This window comes from Tympanuchus pallidicinctus, unplaced genomic scaffold (genome assembly GCF_026119805.1).
Source record: "Tympanuchus pallidicinctus isolate F22 unplaced genomic scaffold, pur_lepc_1.0 scaffold21, whole genome shotgun sequence".
NCBI lineage: Eukaryota > Metazoa > Chordata > Aves > Galliformes > Phasianidae > Tympanuchus > Tympanuchus pallidicinctus.
Window position 1 is genome coordinate 12,095,658 of NW_026294733.1, and position 22,702 is coordinate 12,118,359.

General features: G+C 51.1%; 1 protein-coding gene and 1 long non-coding RNA gene across 10 annotated transcripts in view; one reads left to right on the forward strand and one right to left on the reverse strand.

Moving 5' to 3' along the window:
• The window catches only part of LOC128081353 (protocadherin alpha-C2-like), a 188,603-nt gene that overhangs the window by 75,954 nt on the left and 89,947 nt on the right, over nucleotides 1–22,702 (reverse strand). Inside the window, exon 2 of one of the 9 annotated variants that reach the window (XM_052684489.1) lies at nucleotides 4,828–6,931. The exons of 6 other annotated variants lie outside the window; for them this stretch is intronic. In XM_052684489.1, coding sequence (XP_052540449.1) covers nucleotides 4,828–6,931 — 2,104 coding nt within the window. Of the gene's footprint in view, nucleotides 1–4,827; nucleotides 6,932–13,902; nucleotides 16,502–22,702 lie in introns of those variants that run through there. 2 more of the 9 variants (XM_052684485.1, XM_052684484.1) reach the window with 2 other exon arrangements.
• On the forward strand, nucleotides 1,408–2,540 carry LOC128081389 (uncharacterized). Its single transcript, XR_008207170.1, has 2 exons — nucleotides 1,408–1,480; nucleotides 1,875–2,540. It is a non-coding gene; the product is annotated as an uncharacterized LOC128081389 (long non-coding RNA).

Below are 22,702 nucleotides of genomic sequence, written 5' to 3' on the forward strand. Positions count from 1 at the left end.
TGGCAACCTATGTTGATTTTGGCTTTAATTCATTCCTTTATTACACATTTACCATTGAAGTTACTTTCTTTAGTTTTCTGCTGCATCTCTTGTCCTTTGCAGAGTTACCTAATGCTTGCCCTTCAGGTTTTTAGGAGACCTGCCTCAAATTTGCCTTCTTTCTTACTAGTTTTTTAGACCTTTCAGCTCTGTTTAATATTCTTGCATATTCTGGGCTATTCTCCTATGCTGTGGACATTGATGTCCCCAACAGTCAGGCAGACTTGCTCAACAACAAACATCTCAACACACAGCTGTGGTGCCTGCTTTACTACCCTCCCTCCTAACATGATTTTCATGATCTCTTATCTCAAGAGTCTCCTTTCAAGCCCTGGTCTTCTCCTAATTATGGTATTTGTGCATCATTCTTTGTAAATACTAAAAATGTAGAACCATCCCTTAGTGTCACAGCTGATCACAACTATTACTTTAAATCTCTCATCTCTGATCTCATCTTTGCCTCCAACTAAGGGAAAAACCCAGACTGAGGATGTCACACAGCGATGTAAAGGCATTCACCCTGTAAAGAGTTACTGACACGTGCCCTATAGCTTTGGGTAGCTTATGGTGAAACAAACATTTATTGTATTTCCCCTTCAAAAGCCTTCAATATTAAGAGACTCAAGAGAGGACCTAATTGCTTAACTGAAGACTGGAGCACCATGAATAACAAACAGCAGATGGCTGCCCAGATTAAAACTTTGAAACAGGATCCTAAATATCTCCAACAGCAAAATCTAGCTGATCATAATCACTTACTATAAAAGATGAACACAGATAATGAATATTATGAAAACAGTTTAATCAAGACTGAATAAAACATCATCAATAGATTAAATGTAAACTTTTTGACATAGGTTTTCCTTTAGCGGACAAGTTCTTTCACTGATTCATTTGAAAGGCTTATTTAAAGACATATTTCACTGGAACAGGCTCCCCAGGGCAGTGGTAACAGTATCCAAACTGCAAGAGGTCAAGAAATATTCAGACAGCTGTAACAGACACAGGGTTTGATTTTGGGGCAGTTCTGTGTGCAGTCAGGAGCTGGACTCGGTGATCCTTGTGGTTCCCTTCCAATAATCCACCACATTCTATGACCTCGAAACAGATCTCTGTTATCTACCTCGACTGCTGAGCGATCTAAATCTCCCCCAGATGCCACTTTCTGCCACCCGAAGCCATTCCTCCCCCTCCACCCCCCCATCACCTCCCGCCCCCTTCGCGCTCCCTCTCCCGGTTGGCGGCCGCAGCGCTGCATTTACCACGCCCCACAGCCCTGAGAACGCCTTCTGTTCTCTTCGTCCCGCCCCGTTTTGTATTTTCAGCCAATCATCCCTTTTTTCCGGCCAGAAGACGTCATTAGTCCAGACGTGCGCACTGGGAGACGGACAATGGTAGCGGCCAGAAGAAACCGTTAAGCGAGGAAGGGCAAAACATAAAGGTGAGTACTTACACTGGGTTATCTCGGGGATAACTGCACCACATGAAACTGTTGTTCCACGCGTGCTGGAACAGCATCACCTACGTGAACGACGATTTTTACTACTCCGTTCCCCGCAAGCAATGCACCCGGGGTCGTGCAGATGCAGAGCGACGCCTTCGGGAGATTTCTGCGGAGTACAAACACGTCCTGTCCTGCTCGATACGTAGGGAGATGCCAGGGGTGCCCTCCATAACCGAGGGTCCCGCTGGAGCGTGAGCACAGCTCCTACTCTGCCCGACAGAGAACAGGGTCTGCCCGCGGGATGAGAAGGACTGGAGCCAGAAGCACCGAGTCCGAACTACCGCCTCCCCCCGCCCGGTAGCCCCGGGCTGATCCGCTTTTGTCGCCGCAGAGCTGGCAGACCTCTACGGAGAGAAATCTGACCGCTACATGAGCAGACAGGAAGGTCGGAATGCCCTTCGGCAAGCCACGGGAGCTCGCAACTGCTCCGTGGGCACAACGGGAGTGGAAAGCCCTAAAATAAACCGGGGAGAACTATCTCCTACGGGGGGGGGGGGGGGGGGCGTAGACATTTCAAGGAATGCCACGAAAATCCTGATTTCCCACATCCTCATCGTCCCCATCAAGCTACAGAAACTCAGAAACACGACGCTACATCGCAAGAAAGAACTCGCGTTTGGAACTGGAGGGCAGAGGCTGCTTCGGTTACCACAGCCAGCGACCACCGCGCTCGGAGGAGGACGCAGGGGCAGCGGGGTTCGGCCCAGCGTGCGACCGAGCAGCTCCGAGCCCGGCGGCTCCCGAGCTCCCACAGAGCAGTGCTGGGTTGCCAAGTTCCCGGCTCCGAGCACAGCTTTAGCTGCCTCCTGTGCCTGAAAGCACCGCTAATTCGTCAGCGCCACTTTGCGGCAGCCTGAGCTTGCAGCGGCTGATAACCCCGCGCCATGCTGTCAGGGTTTATTCCAGGCACCGATTGGGTATTCTCGCGTGTTCTGCCGAGGACTCTTTCCCAGGATGTCCTACGAAATAAAAGCTTCCACCTGGTTCGTTTCCGGCAGCTGACAGCTGTGTATTTCTAAACAAACTACTGCATTCTTTCCTGCTGCTATACGACTACAGCAAAATCACATTCTGATTTTCAATTCATAACTGAACTCGGAGTTACCAAGAGAAAGGGGAGCCACAAAGATGGTGAAGGGTCTGGAGCATCTCCCCTATGAAGAAAAGCTAAGTGAACTGGGTTTGTTTAGCCTTGACAAAAGAAAACTCAGAGGAGACCTGATCCAGGTCTATAAATATCTAAGGTGTGGGGGGCAGAATGGCAAGACCAGACTCTTTTCAGTGGTGAGTGGAGACAGGACAAGGGAAAATGGCCAGAAACTGCAGCATAGGAAGTTCTGCACAAATGTGCTCAAGAACTTCTGTACAGTGAGGTGACGGAGCACTGGAACAGGCTGCCCAGGGAGGTTGTGGAGTCTCCTTCTCTGGAGATATTCAACACCTGCCTGGACACCTACCTGCGTGACCTGGTGTAGGGAACTGGCTGTGGCAGGGGGTTGGACTCGATGATCTCAGGATGATCTAACCCTTGTGATTCTGTGAAATTGCAGGGAGGGCAAAGCCCACCCTGTCCCAAACGATTTAGCAAGAAAAGGCTCATCTCCCTTCATCGTACAGCACAGAGAAATGAGCTACTTGATGTGGTTATACATTCCGTTCTACATCGCTGATTCAATTTTATAAACTTAATCCAGAGGATTCTTCTCTAGGAGATGGTGGTTTGCGTTTCCAGCTTCGTATCACATTCTTGTGAATTAAGAGAAGAAAAATGACAGATCTGCAGCTCTGGAAGAAGCCTTGATCACAGACAAATGAAGGCAGTTCGTGCATAATCAAGAGGTGATCAGCCGTTCTATTGATACGTATCAGCTGTGGGTTGAGATTAAAGGCATACAAACACAATACCCATCTTATTTCCAGAAAGAGAACAAAAAGCTTTTTCTAAGAGATCTAAAAGAGATGCACGAAAGAACGTGGAATGTGCTCAGAAATATATATTTTTAAAATAGCAAACAAACAAAAAACCACTGGCCACTACGTTTTCAGCTCTCTTGACTGGATTTCGCTACCCCCAAAAGCAGCATTCTTGTCATATCACCAACAATCGGAGATATTTCTTTTTTTCAGACCTCAAGTTTCATGTAAATTGCTTACAGAAGTCGTCAGAAAATATGCTATAAAATCATACCATGATAATTAGCCATACACGCACCTTCAGTGAATTGAATGCATAATGAGAAGAGTACTCTTTGTTCTTACTACCCTGGCAGCCCAACATACTCTGCTTTTACACTAACATGAGAATTAAAGCAGTGTAAAGAGATCTTCATTTTTCTCCACAAAGGACACATCCAGTTTCTAGCATCAATCACAAAACTTTAAACATGACCTTAACACTTTATCCCAGTGTTTTATCCCAGTTTTAACACTGTATCCCAGGAGTGTTTTGCACCTGGCCTGAATGAAAAAAAAATCAACCAATACCATCAGTGCGTAGCCAAGATGACCTGAGTTTGTAACAATATCAAAACAACCCGTAAATAAACAATCACTCTCCAAACAAGGACATCAATGCAGAAACCAGCATTAAGACCTACTCTCCAGGTGAATCTGTATTTGCAGCTTTATTCAGATACACAGGAGAAAAAAACGAGTGGTTTTCATTACAAAATCATCAGACTTCAACAATGAATACAGAAACGCTTCCTTTTTCTTTCCTCTTAATATACAGCAACAGAAAGATTTTTGACCTTACTTTACATAACCTATTTCTGAGGTGGATGGAACAGAAAGCTACAGGGATATGGGAGCCCAGACTGGCATAGAACTCGAAGGACAGCAGGAAACACGTGCCCTCCAACAGTTCCCACCACAATCTTTAACAACCAATATCGTTGCCTCATTCTTCCATAAAATTCAGCAAATATCCAGAGGAAGAACATCCATTACATCCACGAACTTTTCTCTCTCAAATCACACCCCTTATGGGTCAGTTCCTGTAGTTCACCTTTCAACCGTGACAGGAATCCACAGCTCACTGCAATCCACATTCAATCCAAATTCAATAATCAGCAACGGCACATATGAACACCATATTCATATGCAACACAAATACAAAACTTAAAAATGACGACCGCGCAGGACTACAACGAAACGACCTGCAGAAGTCTTACCAGAATAAAACGCTTCAACGACTGATGAAAAAACAAACAAAAACCAAAACCAAAAAACCCAGAAGAAGCGAAAGCAGGAACTGACCAGTAAAAAGACACAAGACAACTTACCGTGGAGGAAGAATACGGGGACAGAGAACGACCCTTCTCCAAAGAACCGCTCTCTGGCTCGGGGCCGGGCGGCGGCGGGCAGTTGGGGCTGAACACCATCAGGTCGCTCTTGCCCGCGCCGTCCCCGGCCGCGGCCACGCACAGGCTCCGGCTCTGGCGCTGCGAGTACGACCAGCTGCCCACCTCGCTGGCGCACACCAGCGTCGCCGGCCCGGGCCCCGCCGGCACGGCCGCCCGCGGCGCCCAGCGCCCGGCCCCGTACAGCACCGCCGCCAGCACCAACACGCTCGACACCGCGCAGATGGCCGCCACCAGCCACACGTTCGTCGCCGCCGCCGCAGAGCCGCCCTCCGCGCCCGCCGCCGCCCGCGGCCCCGCCCCCGCCGACACCGCCCCCGCCCCCGCCGCCGCCAGCGCCGCCTCGGCGCCCTCCACCAGCGACACGCTCAGCGTGGCCGTGGCCGAGCGCGGCGGCTCCCCGTGGTCCCGCACCACGATCAGCAGCCTCTGCCGCGGGCCGTCCGCCTCCTCCAGCGCCCGCGCCGTGCTCACCTCGCCGCTGTACAGCCCCACGCGGAACGGGCCCTCGCCCCGCGGCTCCCGCAGCTCGTAGCGCAGCCACGCGTTGTAGCCCGAGTCCGCGTCCACCGCGCGGATCTTCGCCACCACCTGCCCCGCCGGAGCACCCAGCGCCGCCCGCGCCCACAGCGACCACGACGACGACGCCGAGCCCGGAGAACCCGCCGAGCCCGCCGAGCCCGCCGCCCGCCACGCCGGCTCCGCCGCCTCGCCCGCAGCCCAGGGCCCCGGCCCGCCGCCCGCCAGCGGCAGCAGCGCCGGCGCGTTGTCGTTCTCGTCCACCACGAACAGCTGCACCGTGGCGTTGCCGCACAGCGGCGGCTCCCCCGCGTCCACCGCCCGCACCTCGAACTGCAGCACCTGCAGCTCCTCGTAGTCCAGCGGACGCAGCGCCCGCAGCCGCCCGCTCTCCGCCTCCACCGACACGTAGCTCGACGCCGGACGCCACCCCGGGCCCGAGCCCGAGCCCGCGCCCATCCCCGCGCCGCCCTCCCACACCGAGTAGCTCACGCGCCCGTTGCCCGCCTCGTCCGGGTCCCGCGCCCACAGCCGCGCCAGCTCCGCGCCCGCCGCGTTGTTCTCCCGCGCCAGCACCGTGTACACGGCCTGCGCGAACGCCGGCGCGTTGTCGTTCACGTCCGACACCGGCACCCGCAGCCCGCGCCTGGCGCGCAGCGGCGGCGCCCCGCCGTCCTCCGCCCGCACCTCCACCTCGTACTCCGACACCCGCTCCCGGTCCAGCGCCTCCCGCAGCACCAGCGAGTACGAGCCCGCGAACGTCGCCACCAGCCCGAACGGCGACGCCGGCACCACCGCGCACCGCACCCGCCCGTTCGGACCCGAGTCCCGGTCCGACACGCTCAGCAGCGCCACCACCGTCCCCAGCGACGCGTCCTCGGGCACCGGCACCGACAGCGACGTCACCCACACCTCGGGCGCGTTGTCGTTCACGTCCAGCACTTCCAGCTCCACGCTGCAGTGCCCCGACAGCGGTGGCATCCCCTTATCGCTAGCCTCGATCTCCAGGTCATACGACTGAACCTCCTCGAAGTCCAATTGTCCCGCAGTTCTCATTTCCCCTGACAATCTATCGATTACGAATAATTCCTTCACGTTCTCAGGAATTGTCTCGCTGAATGCATAGTAGATTTCCCTGTTAATCCCCTCGTCTTTGTCCGTTGCTGTCAGCTGCAGGAAAACTGTTCCCGGCATGGCATCTTCCGGCAGCTGCACTTTATACACCGACTGGTTGAAATGCGGCGCGTTGTCGTTCGCATCCAGCACCGAGATCAGCAGCTGCACCGTGCCCGTCAGCGCCGGCCTGCCCCCGTCACTCGCCGTCAGCACCAAGCGGTGCTCCGACTGCGACTCGCGGTCCAGAGGATGCGTTAACACCAAGGCAATGGAAACTTTGTTTTTGTCTTTAGACTTCACATCCAGAGCGAAGTGCTCAGAGGTGCTCAGTGTATACGAGAGCTGCGCGTTCGAACCGATATCCGCATCCGACGCGCCCTCCAGAGGAAACCTGGAATTCAGCGGGGCATTCTCCCACACGCTGATGTTTTTGGAGGCGGCGGGGAAGCGCGGGGCATTGTCGTTGATGTCGGTGACCTCCACCTCCACGTGGAAGACGCGCAGAGGCCGCTCCAGCAGCACCTCCAGGCGCAGGGCGCACGGCGCGCTCTTCCCGCACAGCTCCTCCCGGTCCAGCCGCGAGCTCACCACCAGCGCCCCGCTCGCCCCGCTCACCTCCACGCTCGCCCCTAAGCCCCGCGACACCAGCCGCAGGCGCCGCGCCTCCGCCTCGCCCGCCTCCAGGCCCACGTCCTGCGCCAGGCGCCCCACCACCGTGCCGGCCTCGGCTTCCTCCGGCACCGAGTAGCGCACCGGACCGCCGCCCAGCGCCCAGGCCGCCTGCAGCACCAGCACCGCGGCCCCCCAGCTCCGCCGCGCCGCTCCACCGCCGACCATCGCCCTCCACGCCGCCGCACCGCTCCTTCTCCGCGCCGCGCACCTCCCGACCCGCCTGCTCCAAACCCTCCGCCCGCGCTCGCCGACACAATCCTTCCTCACGGGACGCGCCTCCTCCTCCCCGCCGCTCGCTCTCGCTCTGCCTTCTTTGCCATGGGCACCGGAAGGTCTTCCCCTCCCTTCCTCGCATCGCATCGCATCGCATCGCACCGCGCGTTCCTTAGCTCACAGCGCCATCATGTGGCTCCCGGACGGAACTGCTCTTGCGTCGCTGCAGATCGTGCCCGATTCGATTCGTCTTTGCAATTTTCCACTTCTTATGCTTCAGTTCTCTTTGAGATGTAGTGTTTTTTACACGTTTTTACTCTCAGCAATTTTCACTGTACTCGTTCAGTAGTCGTTCATAGCTATTTAGTTGCAGTGAGACACCGATTAATCTCTTCCTGTTGTCTTCCACTTGAAATGACCGTGCTGTGAAATGTTCTGTACCCATAGGTTGGTTAGTGGAACAGTTTCTACTATGACCTCTGTCGGAAACCTTATCGTTTAACTCAAGTGCTTCCAGAAACTTGCTCTGATCACCTGCCTTCTGTATATTTCTTACAGCAAAGTAAATTTAAACGTTCCTTCGAGCCAACACTCAGGTAATGGTGACTGCACTTGCTGTGTGTCAGTCGTATGATGACTGAAGGCAGAGAGGTTTCTGAGAGGAAACTGTGATACAAGTGAGAGCTACCTGCTGGTATTCCTGTAAGCCTGCACTTCTCTGCAGGTGGGAGCTGTGCGAGGATGTGCACAGGAGTCTCCATATTAGCAAGATGATTCAGGTGAGAAAGGAAATAGGAGATTTTCTTCTTTGATGGGTATCTGTGTTCACCATCTGTGACCAATACCTGCAGCAGACACATCGTCAGGGCTGGATACTGGAATCATTCTCCTCTTCCTCGAATCAAAAAAGTTGGCTGAGTGGCTAAACATGCAGGACAAAATCTGCCACCTGCCTATTCTCCAGGTCTTCTCTGATCCCCTTTGTATTCAACACCACCTGCCCCATACTCTGGCATCTGCCAGCGTAAGGGTGGGAGCAACTCACATCTTTCTCATGATGTACACCATGGTCCTTCAGCACTGAACAATCTTGTGCCTCCTGATCTCTTTCCTTCCTGCTCTAATATATTGCTGGTCCATGTGGAAACCCACTGCTGAAGAAAACGAGACTTCCTGAGGACAGCAATGTCTTCAGTCCAGATGCATAAGAAGTCATTGATCAGTTTGGTTTCCGCCATCTGCTTACCTGGTGTAAAGTCATAACACAAAGATGAACTCTTCTTCCTGCATCCTTGTATCTTACCTGCATTAGCATACACAAGATTACAGGAAGACTCCACACCTACAGGTAATGCCCTGGCAATATTTAGTCCATCCAATGAAAAGAGACCACAACTGAACAGCAAAAAAGAAAAAAAAAAAAGGCAGCTCTCTATCACTCTTATAATCTTTTAACACAAATGACTTACCTGTAGTCTTTGTAGATACTTCTTTAGAACAAATAACAGACTATCACTGGATATAGTGCTCTCTGGCACACATCCATCAGAAGGGAAGTAAGAGGGAGACCTGAGAACTGATAACGTTCACTCAATGATTACCTGAGCTCACTAGAATGGAAAAGTCAGACCTTGCACTCATGGGCAACCGCCTCAAAATCTGAAATCTGACAGCAGCCAGAACTCAACACACTACATCTCATCCACTGCCAACAAATATATTTCCAAAGCAATGGATTAGGATGCTTTCATAACTGGAGAGAAGAATAATGTAAGATCCCAGTGCACATCATTGAAGAACAAGATTTGCAATATCTTCAATGCAGACAGCACTTCTTCCACTCCCAGGAAAGAATAGCAGCAGAGGGAAGATCATGGGCAGGTTTGATGAAGTCATCCAGAACAACCAGTATGGGGAAAAGCTCCTTGCTTGAGCAACAACATTCTGTATTCACGCACGTGGGAATAAAAGTGGATATGGCAAATGACTTCACAAGCAGGAATGACACAAATACAACAGGGAGTGAAGGTATACAAAACTTAACTGCATAGGGAACTGTGCAACATCATCACATGTCACAGATGACCTTGCTGTCAACGGTCACACTGTTGAAGACTTCTCAATTCCCCATCAAAGATGGTACATACTCTGTACTGTTCCCAGATAACCAGATATTCACAGGGCAAGGGGATACCAAGCAAAGACAGCAGATGGACACTTCAGACCCATACGGCAAAGCATTTTTGTGGCCACATCAATTTCACATCACTTCTCACAGTGACATCCTACAGCTGAATTCCTGGAGGTTATCACAGGATCCAGGTCAAGCAGCTCTGTGTGGTTGGCCATCTCTAAAGGTTTTCTACTGATAACCCCTAACCTTGCAAACACCTTCTCCAGCTCAGTCAGCATTTTCCAACTATTGTCCAATGACACAATCCATCTTCTTCTAAATCTCTCTGAGTCCCTCAGACAAGACTCTCTCTTCCCTGCTAAGGAAAACAAGAATGAATGCCCAGACCCTACTCCGAGCTGCTCACAGGATCACAAACGTGAAATTTAATCCACTCTACCAACTGGATCCAACTCTAAGTCCCACATTCAGCGTGATCCAGGGCTGAGCAGATCTTCACTTCCCTCAACAACACCAATAACAGTGGAGCTGAAGCAGAGCTACACAGTGTCAGCCAGGCTCCTCAGAAACATTGAGTTCTTTGAATACATCTCAACGATCTCAGGTGGAAATGCTACCAGTCTCTACACCACAGTCATTAGATATTCTCTCTTTTGAACTGGGACCACTCTGATCGTAGACAGCACACGTTGTTCTCTGAGCCCTTAAGGATTACATCCACCTCTCCTTGTCTCTTTAGAAATAGTGTCTGAGCAGGAGCACCATCACAGAAATATCCACAGCTGTTGCATCTCCTAAAGGTTCCCAACATGACACAAGGGGGGGAATTTGGGATGCTACTCTCCCACATCATATATGCTTTCCATGGATGGGAGGAAAAATGATCATCAGAAAATAATCAGCACTCTGCATCTCACATCCCATTACCAGCACACTTCTTGCACCACGCAGCTACCAGAGGAAGGGAACACCTCTGATGGGAGAAACCGTCAGCCCAGGTGGTACCAAAAGCTCATCATAAAACATAGAGAAAAACTGCACCGTTTTAGTCAGCACTCACAGGAGACAAGAAGGATTAGCTACCATAGGATACATGGAACTGACATGGCCAGATCCTCGGCTGTCATCTCAATCCCTTGTCCAATACAGAAAAACACTTCTCTCATTTGTGCATCTTCCACATGGTAATTTCCTACAACTCTGTATTTCAAAGCACATTATAATAATAAAAGGAAGGAGAAAATACAACATGATGCGCGCTGTGTCTTCTGTACAAACAACTTGGTGCTACTAAAGAAACAGAAAAAAATATATATATTTGCTCAAAGGTTGTGCAAAAACAAACAAACCAACAGCTGCCATTGGTCAATTCATTTTATGTCCCTTTCTGAGAAGGATCAATGGAAAGAACACCACAGCTTCTGAGCAGAAACACTTGGTGGACACCAGCACAGTTAGCAGACAGCAGGGATGTGGGGAGCAGGGAACAGCAAGAGAAGGAAGAAAAGCATCACCTTCAGAGAAGGCCAACGGGACGATCAAACGTCACTACAGCTTCTACTTGAACAGCTCAGAAAAGCAGCAGTGGATGTTGAGATTACACATCACTTTGAAAACAGGCCTATAATGCAGAATAACTCCAGGAAGGAAAACCAAGTGCATATAGAAAACCAAAACTCCCCACAGCAGCTGGCACACAATGGAACAACAGGACAGGGAGGGTATTGAACTGCCCTCTTTGGAGATAATCAGACCTTGAAAGGCTGAGGCCACCAACACCCTCACCTACCTCAAATTTGACATCGTATTCAAGGGTAAACGCCCATGCCACCACTCACCAGTGCTATTCCCACTTCATTTCACAGGAACAGCAGAAGTGTTGAGGTAGGTTCAATAATTCCCAGAGGAGTGAGAAGGATTCATGATTAGTACAGGAGAGAAATTCAGAACATCCAAAGACATATTAGGCATTTCCACAGCATATATTCTCTCAAGATCATGCACTATATCAAGGCCTCCAGCTCCCATTTCTTACAGCCTCATGGTAATTTCCATTCCCCACCCCAAACATAAATACAGAAGACGAGCAGACATCTCTCGTTCTTGTCTTATGGCATGTCCCTTGGTCTCCCCAATTACTTCCTTTTCCTCAAGAAGAAGGATTTCCCCCAACCCTTCACAGGAGGAAACAGACAGACCCCGCTCAGTACCACTTCCACTTTCACCTCCACCAAATGCCAACACTTGTCTTTCCCACCCCTCATTTGGCTTTGGCTTTTGCAGACCTTTCCCATCAGTGACAGCACCAAACCTGACAAAACCAGGAGAACAGTGTAACATACACAGTGTTTGGAAGACTCTCTGATGACAGTGATTCATTCTTTATGATGATTCCACAAAATTATAAGGAAATATTACATGGATGTAATGAAATGTATTTCTAAAGTTAATAAACAAGGTGTTGTTATGACTCAAACTGAACACATGTATTTCCTGGGTTCTTTTCTCTCCTTCTGTTTCCGTTTTTGAAGAGAAGCATCCAACACTCTTTGTAAAGGCACAACTGCTGATGCTAACACGGAATGAACATCAAAAGAAGCCAGAGTAGATCCTGCCAGTTCCTAACCAGGAACACAGGATTATAGATAGAAAATTCTCAAGTCACAAGTGGCACCTTGCTTCACATCTCCTTTACAGCACAACCAAAGAAGAGGAGGAGAGAGTTTCTGACAAGAAACAAGAACTGATAGCCAGAACCATCAGAGAACAATGCCTGCTGGGCTGTCACCACAAGACCACCCTTACCAGACTTGCACTCCTTTAGCAGTCTCAGCTGGAAGCGCTGAACAGCGTCAACCAACAGCATTTGTAGAGTCCATGTCACGACAGTGGCAGTCAAAAGAGGCACTAATGGAATTACAGGATAGAAAACATCAAGCAACGAATGCTCCGTGCCCACCAGAATGACTGGGGCTCCAAGTACCCCAGCTACAGACTCCTGCACACCTAGCATCCAGAATGGCCTACTGGAACACCTGGCAAGGAAACTAGAACCACTACAATTCACAGCAACATAGAACATAATAACATAATAAATACATTAATAAATAAACCAAAAAAAACACTATCATCAGCATGGTTTGAAGTGATAACTGTGGAGAAGAATGTTGCAGAAGTACCCAACACAATTCCCACTCTCCTCAGCAAGAATCAAAATTTGTGGTTTTGAATCAGAACAACAAAAGGAGGCACAAACAAGGAATATCACAGTCAACACTTAGAGGAGACCAGCAGGGAAGCAAGGACTGTGGTCAGCCCCAGGGCTGCATCATTCTGTCACAGCAAACACAAGAGTGGTCGGCAAAAATGATTGAGGGCATCCATGGAACTGGAGAGTAATGACATGGATGAAATGCATACAGAAGAAGGACATACTGGTTTTGCTACTGCCAGAATAACTCTGTCAGGTGAAGCTATGTTGAGACCAATAGAATGGGCAGAGAGAATGCCAAATTCTCATTGCTGTTAACATCTGTTGTAGATGAGAATCAAAGAAGAAACCAGACCTAATATCAACATCATTACAAGCAAGTAATACAGCCTGGTGGACATCACCACCAAAATGACCCTACATACCAGCACGCCTCTGCAGAACAATCAGAGGCAAATCACATATAAAACTGATGTTGTAATGGCCCTATGGCAGTGATTTTACTCTGGAAGAGAGAAGCTCTGATAACAGATACATAACTTCTGTAAGAAGTCCAAAATCAACACCTGAAGAGCTCTTGCATAGATGACACCAAAAGTATGAATGTTAAATAAACGTAATAAGCAGATTAACCACAAGACATTAGAAGTAAAAGCATGGCTCCAACAAGAACTGGAACAAACACCAACTGCTCCACAACTTGCGTGGGAACAAGACATCAATACCACTGTACTACCAGTGTCAGAGATTACAAAAAATCACACACCATACAAAGAAAAATTAAGAGCTCACCCTCCCTCAACACTTTCTGCAATGAAGTAAAAAACACAACGCTGTCAGCAGCACAACAGCTCTCCAAAATTGCTGGAAGGGGGGCAAGAAGTTCGCAGCACAGCACCAGGCCCAGCAGCTGTAGGGGACAGTGTGGACACCAGGCCATGCCAGGTGGAACGTGCCTGAAGGACACAGCGTCCTCAACAGTGACAACTGGCAGCTCCGGCATGGAGCAAAAGCAGCCAAGTAATGCATGACAGCAAAGGAGAGCAAAGAGGAAAAAGGCAAAAGCAAGAAAGAAGGAAAGCAGGAAGGAAGGAGGGAAAGAAAGGACGAGTGGCCCGGGATTGCCACTGACCGTGTCGAGCAGAGAGGGCGGCTCGTGCGGCGTCTCCTTCGGCGCGGGGCCGGGCAGCGGCGGGCAGTTGGGGCTGAACACCATCAGGTCGCTCTTGCCCGCGCCGTCCCCGGCCGCGGCCACGCACAGGCTCCGGCTCTGGCGCTGCGAGTACGACCAGCTGCCCACCTCGCTGGCGCACACCAGCGTCGCCGGCCCGGGCCCCGCCGGCACGGCCGCCCGCGGCGCCCAGCGCCCGGCCCCGTACAGCACCGCCGCCAGCACCAACACGCTCGACACCGCGCAGATGGCCGCCACCAGCCACACGTTCGTCGCCGCCGCCGCCGCCGCCGCAGAGCCGCCCTCCGCGCCCGCCGCCGCCCGCGGCCCCGCCCCCGCCGACACCGCCCCCGCCCCCGCCGCCGCCAGCGCCGCCTTGGCGCCCTCCACCAGCGACACGCTCAGCGTGGCCGTGGCCGAGCGCGGCGGCTCCCCGTGGTCCCGCACCACGATCAGCAGCCTCTGCCGCGGGCCGTCCGCCTCCTCCAGCGCCCGCGCCGTGCTCACCTCGCCGCTGTACAGCCCCACGCGGAACGGGCCCTCGCCCCGCGGCTCCCGCAGCTCGTAGCGCAGCCACGCGTTGTAGCCCGAGTCCGCGTCCACCGCGCGGATCTTCGCCACCACCTGCCCCGCCGGAGCACCCAGCGCCGCCCGCGCCCACAGCGACCACGACGACGACGCCGAGCCCGGAGAACCCGCCGAGCCCGCCGAGCCCGCCGCCCGCCACGCCGGCTCCGCCGCCTCGCCCGCAGCCCAGGGCCCCGGCCCGCCGCCCGCCAGCGGCAGCAGCGCCGGCGCGTTGTCGTTCTCGTCCACCACGAACAGCTGCACCGTGGCGTTGCCGCACAGCGGCGGCTCCCCCGCGTCCACCGCCCGCACCTCGAACTGCAGCACCTGCAGCTCCTCGTAGTCCAGCGGACGCAGCGCCCGCAGCCGCCCGCTCTCCGCCTCCACCGACACGTAGCTCGACGCCGGACGCCACCCCGAGCCCGAGCCCGAGCCCGAGCCCGAGCCCGAGCCCGCGCCCATCCCCGCGCCGCCCTCCCACACCGAGTAGCTCACGCGCCCGTTGCCCGCCTCGTCCGGGTCCCGCGCCCACAGCCGCGCCAGCTCCGCGCCCGCCGCGTTGTTCTCCCGCGCCAGCACCGTGTACACGGCCTGCGCGAACGCCGGCGCGTTGTCGTTCACGTCCGACACCGGCACCCGCAGCCCGCGCCTGGCGCGCAGCGGCGGCGCCCCGCCGTCCTCCGCCCGCACCTCCACCTCGTACTCCGACACCCGCTCCCGGTCCAGCGCCTCCCGCAGCACCAGCGAGTACGAGCCCGCGAACGTCGCCACCAGCCCGAACGGCGACGCCGGCACCACCGCGCACCGCACCCGCCCGTTCGGACCCGAGTCCCGGTCCGACACGCTCAGCAGCGCCACCACCGTCCCCAGCGACGCGTCCTCGGGCACCGGCACCGACAGCGACGTCACCCACACCTCGGGCGCGTTGTCGTTCACGTCCAGCACCTCCAACAATACGCTGCAGTGCCCCGACAGCGGGGGCATTCCCTTATCGCCAGCCTCGATCTCCAGGTCATACGACTGAACATCTTCAAAATCCAGTTGTCCCGCTGTTCTCATTTCCCCTGAAATTCTATCGACTACAAATAATTCTTTCATTTTCTCAGGAATTGTCTCGCTAAATGCATAGTAAATTTCCCTGTTAATTCCCTCGTCTTTGTCTGTCGCTGAAAGCTGTAGGAAAACTGTTCCCGGCATGGCATCTTCCGGCAGCTGCACTTTATACACCGACTGGTTGAACTGCGGCGCGTTGTCGTTCGCATCCAGCACCGAGATCAGCAGCTGCACCGTGCCCGTCAGCGCCGGCCTGCCCCCGTCACTCGCCGTCAGCACCAAGCGGTGCTCCGACTGCGACTCGCGGTCCAGAGGATGCGTTAACACCAGGGCAATGGAAACTTTGTTTTTGTCTATAGATTTCACATCCAAAGCGAAGTGCTCAGAGGGGCTCAGTGTATACGAGAGCTGTGCGTTCGAACCGATATCCGCATCCGACGCGCCCTCCACAGGAACCCTGGAATTCAGCGGGGCATTTTCCCACACGCTGATGTTTTTGGAGGCGGCGGGGAAGCGCGGGGCATTGTCGTTGATGTCGGTGACCTCCACCTCCACGTGGAAGACGCGCAGCGGCCGCTCCAGCAGCACCTCCAGCCGCAGGGCGCACGGCGCGCTCTTCCCGCACAGCTCCTCCCGGTCCAGCCGCGAGCTCACCACCAGCGCCCCGCTCGCCCCTCTCACCTCCACGCTCGCCCCCAGGCCCCGCGACACCAGCCGCAGGCGCCGCGCCTCCGCCTCGCCCGACTCCAGGCCCACGTCCTGCGCCAGGCGCCCCACCACCGTGCCGGCCTCGGCTTCCTCCGGCACCGAGTAGCGCACCGGACCGCCGCCCAGCGCCCAGGCCGCCTGCAGCACCAGCACCGCGGCCCCCCAGCTCCGCCGCGCCGCTCCACCGCCGACCATCGCCCTCCACGCCGCCGCACCGCTCCTTCTCCGCGCCGCGCACCTCCCGACCCGCCTGCTCCAAACCCTCCGCCCGCGCTCGCCGACACAATCCTTCCTCACGGGACGCGCCTCCTCCTCCCCGCCGCTCGCTCTCGCTCTGCCTTCTTTGCCATGGGCACCGGAAGGTCTTCCCCTCCCTTCCTCGCATCGCATCGCATCGCATCGCATCGCGCGTTCCTTAGCTCACAGCGCCATCATGTGGCTCCCGGACGGAACTGCTCTTGCGTTTCTGCTGGTCGTACCCGATTCGATTCGTTTTTGCAATTTTCCGTTTCTTATGCTTCAGTTCTCTTTGAGATGTAGTGTTTTTTCACGTTTTTACTCTCAGCAATTTTCACTGTACTCGTTCAGTAGTCGTTCATCGCTATTTAGTTGCAGTGAGACACCGATTAATCTCTTCCTGTTGTCTTCCACTTGAAATGACCGTGCTGTGAAATGTTCTGTACCCATAGGTTGGTTAGTGGGACAGTTTCTCCTATGACCTCTGTCGGAAACCTTATCGTTTAACTCAAGTACTTCCTTCTGTATATTTCTTACAGCAAAGTAAATTTAAACGTTCCTTCGAGCCAACACTCAGGTAATGGTGACTGCACTTGCTGTGTGTCAGTCGTACGATGACTGAAGGCAGAGAGGTTTCTGAGAGGAAACTGTGATGCAAGTGAGAGCTACCTGCTGGTATTCCTGTCAGTCTGCACTTCTCTGCAGGTGGGAGCTGTGCGAGGATGTGCACAGGAGTCTCCATATTAGCAAGATGATTCAGGTGAGAAAGGAAATAGGAGATTTTCTTCTTTGATGGGTATCTGTGTTCACCATCTGTGACCAATACCTGCAGCAGACACATCGTCAGGGCTGGATGCTGGAATCATTCTCCTCTTCCTCGAATCAAAAAAGTTGGCTGAGTGGCTAAACATGCAGGACAAAATCTACCACCTGCCTATTCTCCAGGTCTTCTCTGAACCCCCTTGTATTCAACACCACCTGCCCCATACTCTGGCATCTGCCAGCGTAAGGGTGGGAGCAACTCACATCTTTCTCATGATGTACACCATGGTCCTTCAGCACTGAACAATCTTGTGCCTCCTGATCTCTTTCCTTCCTGCTCTAATATATTGCTGGTCCATGTGGAAACCCACTGCTGAAGAAAACGAGACTTCCTGAGGACGGCATTGTCTTCAGTCCAGATGCATAAGAAGTCATTGATCAGTTTGGTTTCTGCCATCTGCTTACCTGGTGTAAAGTCATAACACAAAGATGAACTCTTCTTCCTGCATCCTTGTATCTTACCTGCATTAGCATACACAAGATTACAGGAAGACTCCAAACCTACAGGTAATGCCCTGGCAATATTTAGTCCACCCAATGAAAAGAGACCACAACTGAACAGCAAAAAAGAAAAAAAAAAAGGCAGCTCTCTATCACTCTTATAATCTTTTAACACAAATGACTTACCTGTAGTCTTTGTAGATACTTCTTTAGAACAAATAACAGACTATCACTGGATATAGTGCTCTCTGGCACACATCCATCAGAAGGGAAGTAAGAGGGAGATCTGAGAACTGATAACGTTCACTCAATGATTACCTGAGCTCACTAGAATGGAAAAGTCAGACCCTGCACTCATCGGCAACTGCCTCAAAATCTGAAATCTGACAGCAGCCAGAACTCAACACACTACATCTCATCCACTGCCAACAAATATATTTCCAAAGCAATGGATTAGGATGCTTTCGTAACTGGAGAGAAGAATAATGTAAGATCCCAGTGCACATCATTGAAGAACAAGATTTGCAATATCTTCAATGCAGACAGCACTTCTTCCACTCCCAGGAAAGAATAGCAGCAGAGGGAAGATCATGGGCAGGTTTGATGAAGTCATCCAGAACAACCAGTATGGGGAAAAGCTCCTTGCTTGAGCAACAACATTCCGTATTCACACACGTGGGAATAAAAGTGGATATGGCAAATGACTTCACTAGCAGGAATGACACAAATACAACAGGGAGTGAAGGTATACAAAACTTAACTGCATAGGGAACTCTGCAACATCATCACATGTCACAGATGACCTTGCTGTCAACGGTCACACTGTTGAAGACTTCTCAATTCCCCATCAAAGATGGTATATACTCTGTACTGTTCCCAGATAACCAGATATTCACAGGGCAAGGGGATACCAAGCAAAGACAGCAGATGGACACTTCAGACCCATACAGCAAAGCATTTTTGTGGCCACATCAATTTCACATCACTTCTCACAGTGACATCCTACAGCTGAATTCCTGGAGGTTATCACAGGATCCAGGTCAAGCAGCTCTGTGTGGTTGGCCATCTCTAAAGGTTTTCTACTGATAACCCCTAACCTTGCAAACACCTTCTCCAGCTCAGTCACCATTTTCCAACTATTGTCCAATGACACAATCCATCTTCTTCTAAATCTCTCTGAGTTCCTCTTCCCTGCTAAGGAAAACAAGAATGAATGCCCAGACCCTACTCCGAGCTGCTCAAAGGATCACAAACGTGAAATTTAATCCACTCTACCAACTGGATCCAACTCTAAGTCCCACACTCAGCATGATCCAGGGCTGAGCAGATCTTCACTTCCCTCAACAACACCAATAACAGTGGAGCTGAAGCAGAGCTACACAGTGTCAGCCAGGCTCCTCAGAAACATTGAGTTCTTTGAATACATCTCAACGATCTCAGGTGGAAATGCTACCAGTCTCTACACCACAGTCATTAGATATTCTCTCTTTTGAACTGGGACCACCTGATCGTAGACAGCACACGTTGTTCTCTGAGCCCTTAAGGATTACATCCACCTCTCCTTGTCTCTTTAGAAATAGTGTCTGAGCAGGAGCACCATCACAGAAGTATCCACAGCTGTTGCATCTCCTAAAGGTTCCCAACATGACACAAGGGGGGGAAATAGGGATGCTACTCTCCCACATCATATATGCTTTCCATGGATGGGAGGAAAAATGATCATCAGAAAATAATCAGCACTCTGCATCTCACATCCCATCACCAGCACACTTCTTGCACCACGCAGCTACCAGAGGAAGGGAACACCTCTGATGGGAGAAACCGTCAGCCCAGGTGGTACCAAAAGCTCATCATAAGGCATAGAGAAAAACTGCACCGTTTTAGTCAGCACTCACAGGAGACAAGAAGGATTAGCTACCATAGGATACACGGAACTGACATGGCCAGATCCTCGGCTGTCATCTCAATCCCTTGTCCAATACAGAAAAACACTTCTCTCGTTTGTGCATCTCCCACATGGTAATGTCCTACAACTTTGTATTTCAAAGCACATTATAATAATAAAAGGAAGGAGAAAATACAACATGATGCGCGCTGTGTCTTCTGTACAAACAACTTGGAGGTAATAAAGAAACGGAAAAAAAAATCTATATTTGCTCAAAGGTTGTGCAAAAACAAACAAACAAACAAACCAACAGCTGCCATTGGTCAATTCATTTTATGTCCCTTTCTGAGAAGGATCAATGGAAAGAACACCACAGCTTCTGAGCAGAAACACTTGGTGGACACCAGCACAGTTAGCAGACAGCAGGGATGTGGGGAGCAGGGAACAGCAAGAGAAGGAAGAAAAGCATCACCTTCAGAGAAGGCCAATGGGACGATCAAACGTCACTACAGCTTCTACTTGAACAGCTCAGAAAAGCAGCAGTGGAAGTTGAGATTACACATCACTTTGAAAACAGGCCTATAATGCAGAATAACTCCAGGAAGGAAAACCAAGTGCATATAGAAAACCAAAACTCTCCACTGCAGTTGGCACACAATGGAACAACAGGACAGGGATGGTATTGAACTGCTCTCTTTGGAGATAATCAGACCTTGAAAGGCTGAGGCCACCAACACCCTCACCTACCTCAAATTTGACATCGTATTCAAGGGTAAAAGCCCATGCCACCACTCACCAGTGCTATTCCCACTTCATTTCGCAGGAACAGCAGAAGTGTTGAGGTAGGTTCAATAATTCCCAGAGGAGTGAGAAGGATTCATGATTAGTACAGGAGAGAAATTCAGAACATCAAAAGACATATTAGGCATTTCCTCAGCATATATTCTCTCAAGATCATGCACTATATCAAGGCCTCCAGCTCCCATTTCTTACAGCCTCATGGTAATTTCCATTCCCCACCCCGAACATAAATACAGAGGACAAGCAGACATCTCTCGTTCTTGTCTTATGGCATGTCCCTTGGTCTCCCCAATTATTTCCATTTCCTCAAGAAGAAGGATTTCCCCCAACCCTTCACAGGAGGAAACAGACAGACCCCACTCAGTACCGCTTCCACTTTCACCTCCACCAAATGCCAACACTTGTCTTTCCCACCCCTCATTTGGCTTTGGCTTTTGCAGACCTTTCCCATCAGTGACAGCACCAAACCTGACAAAACCAGGAGAACAGTGCAACATACACAGTGTTTGGAAGACTCTCTGATGACAGTGATTCATTCTTTATGATGATTCCACAAAATTATAAGGAAATATTACATGGATGTAATGAAATGTATTTCTAAAGTTAATAAACAAGGTGTTGTTATGACTCAAACTGAACACATGTATTTCCTGGGTTCTTTTCTCTCCTTCTGTTTCCGTTTTTGAAGAGAAGCATCCAACACTCTTTGTAAAGGCACAACTGCTGATGCTAACACGGAATGAACATCAAAAGAAGCCAGAGTAGATCCTGCCAGTTCCTAACCAGGAACACAGGATTATAGATAGAAAATTCTCAAGTCACAAGTGGCACCTTGCTTCACATCTCCTTTACAGCACAACCAAAGAAGAGGAGGAGAGAGTTTCTGACAAGAAACAAGAACTGATAGCCAGAACCATCAGAGAACAATGCCTGCTGGGCTGTCACCACAAGACCACCCTTACCAGACTTGCACTCCTTTAGCAGTCTCAGCTGGAAGCGCTGAACAGCGTCAACCAACAGCATTTGTAGAGTCCATGTCACGACAGTGGCAGTCAAAAGAGGCACTAATGGAATTACAGGATAGAAAACATCAAGCAACGAATGCTCCGTGCCCACCAGAATGACTGGGGCTCCAAGTACCCCAGCTACAGACTCCTGCACACCTAGCATCCAGAATGGCCTACTGGAACACCTGGCAAGGAAACTAGAACCACTACAATTCACAGCAACATAGAACATAATAACATAATAAATACATTAATAAATAAACCAAAAAAAACACTATCATCAGCATGGTTTGAAGTGATAACTGTGGAGAAGAATGTTGCAGAAGTACCCAACACAATTCCCACTCTCCTCAGCAAGAATCAAAATTTGTGGTTTTGAATCAGAACAACAAAAGGAGGCACAAACAAGGAATATCACAGTCAACACTTAGAGGAGACCAGCAGGGAAGCAAGGACTGTGGTCAGCCCCAGGGCTACATCATTCTGTCACAGCAAACACAACAGTGGTCGGCAAAAATGATTGAGGGCATCCATGGAACTGGAGAGTAATGACATGGATGAAATGCATACAGAAAAAGGACATACTGGTTTTGCTACTGTCAGAATAACTCTGTCAGGTGAAGCTATGTTGAGACCAATAGAATGGGCAGAGAGAATGCCAAATTCTCATTGCTGTTAACATCTGTTGTAGATGAGAATCAAAGAAGAAACCAGACCTAATATCAACATCATTACAAGCAAGTAATACAGCCTGGTGGACATCACCACCAAAATGACCCTACATACCAGCACACCTATACAGACCAATCAGAGGCAAATCACATATAAAACTGATGTTGTAATGGCCCTATGGCAGTGATTTTACTCTGGAAGAGAGAAGCTCTGATAACAGATACATAACTTCTGTAAGAAGTCCAAAATCAACACCTGAAGAGCTCTTGCATAGATGACACCAAAAGTATGAATGTTAAATAAACGTAATAAGCAGATTAACCACAAGACATTAGAAGTAAAAGCATGGCTCCAACAAGAACTGGAACAAACACCAACTGCTCCACAACTTGCGTGGGAACAAGACATCAATACCACTGTACTACCAGTGTCAGAGATTACAAAAAATCACACACCATACAAAGAAAAATTAAGAGCTCACCCTCCCTCAACACTTTCTGCAATGAAGTAAAAAACACAACGCTGTCAGCAGCACAACAGCTCTCCAAAATTGCTGGAAGGGGGGCAA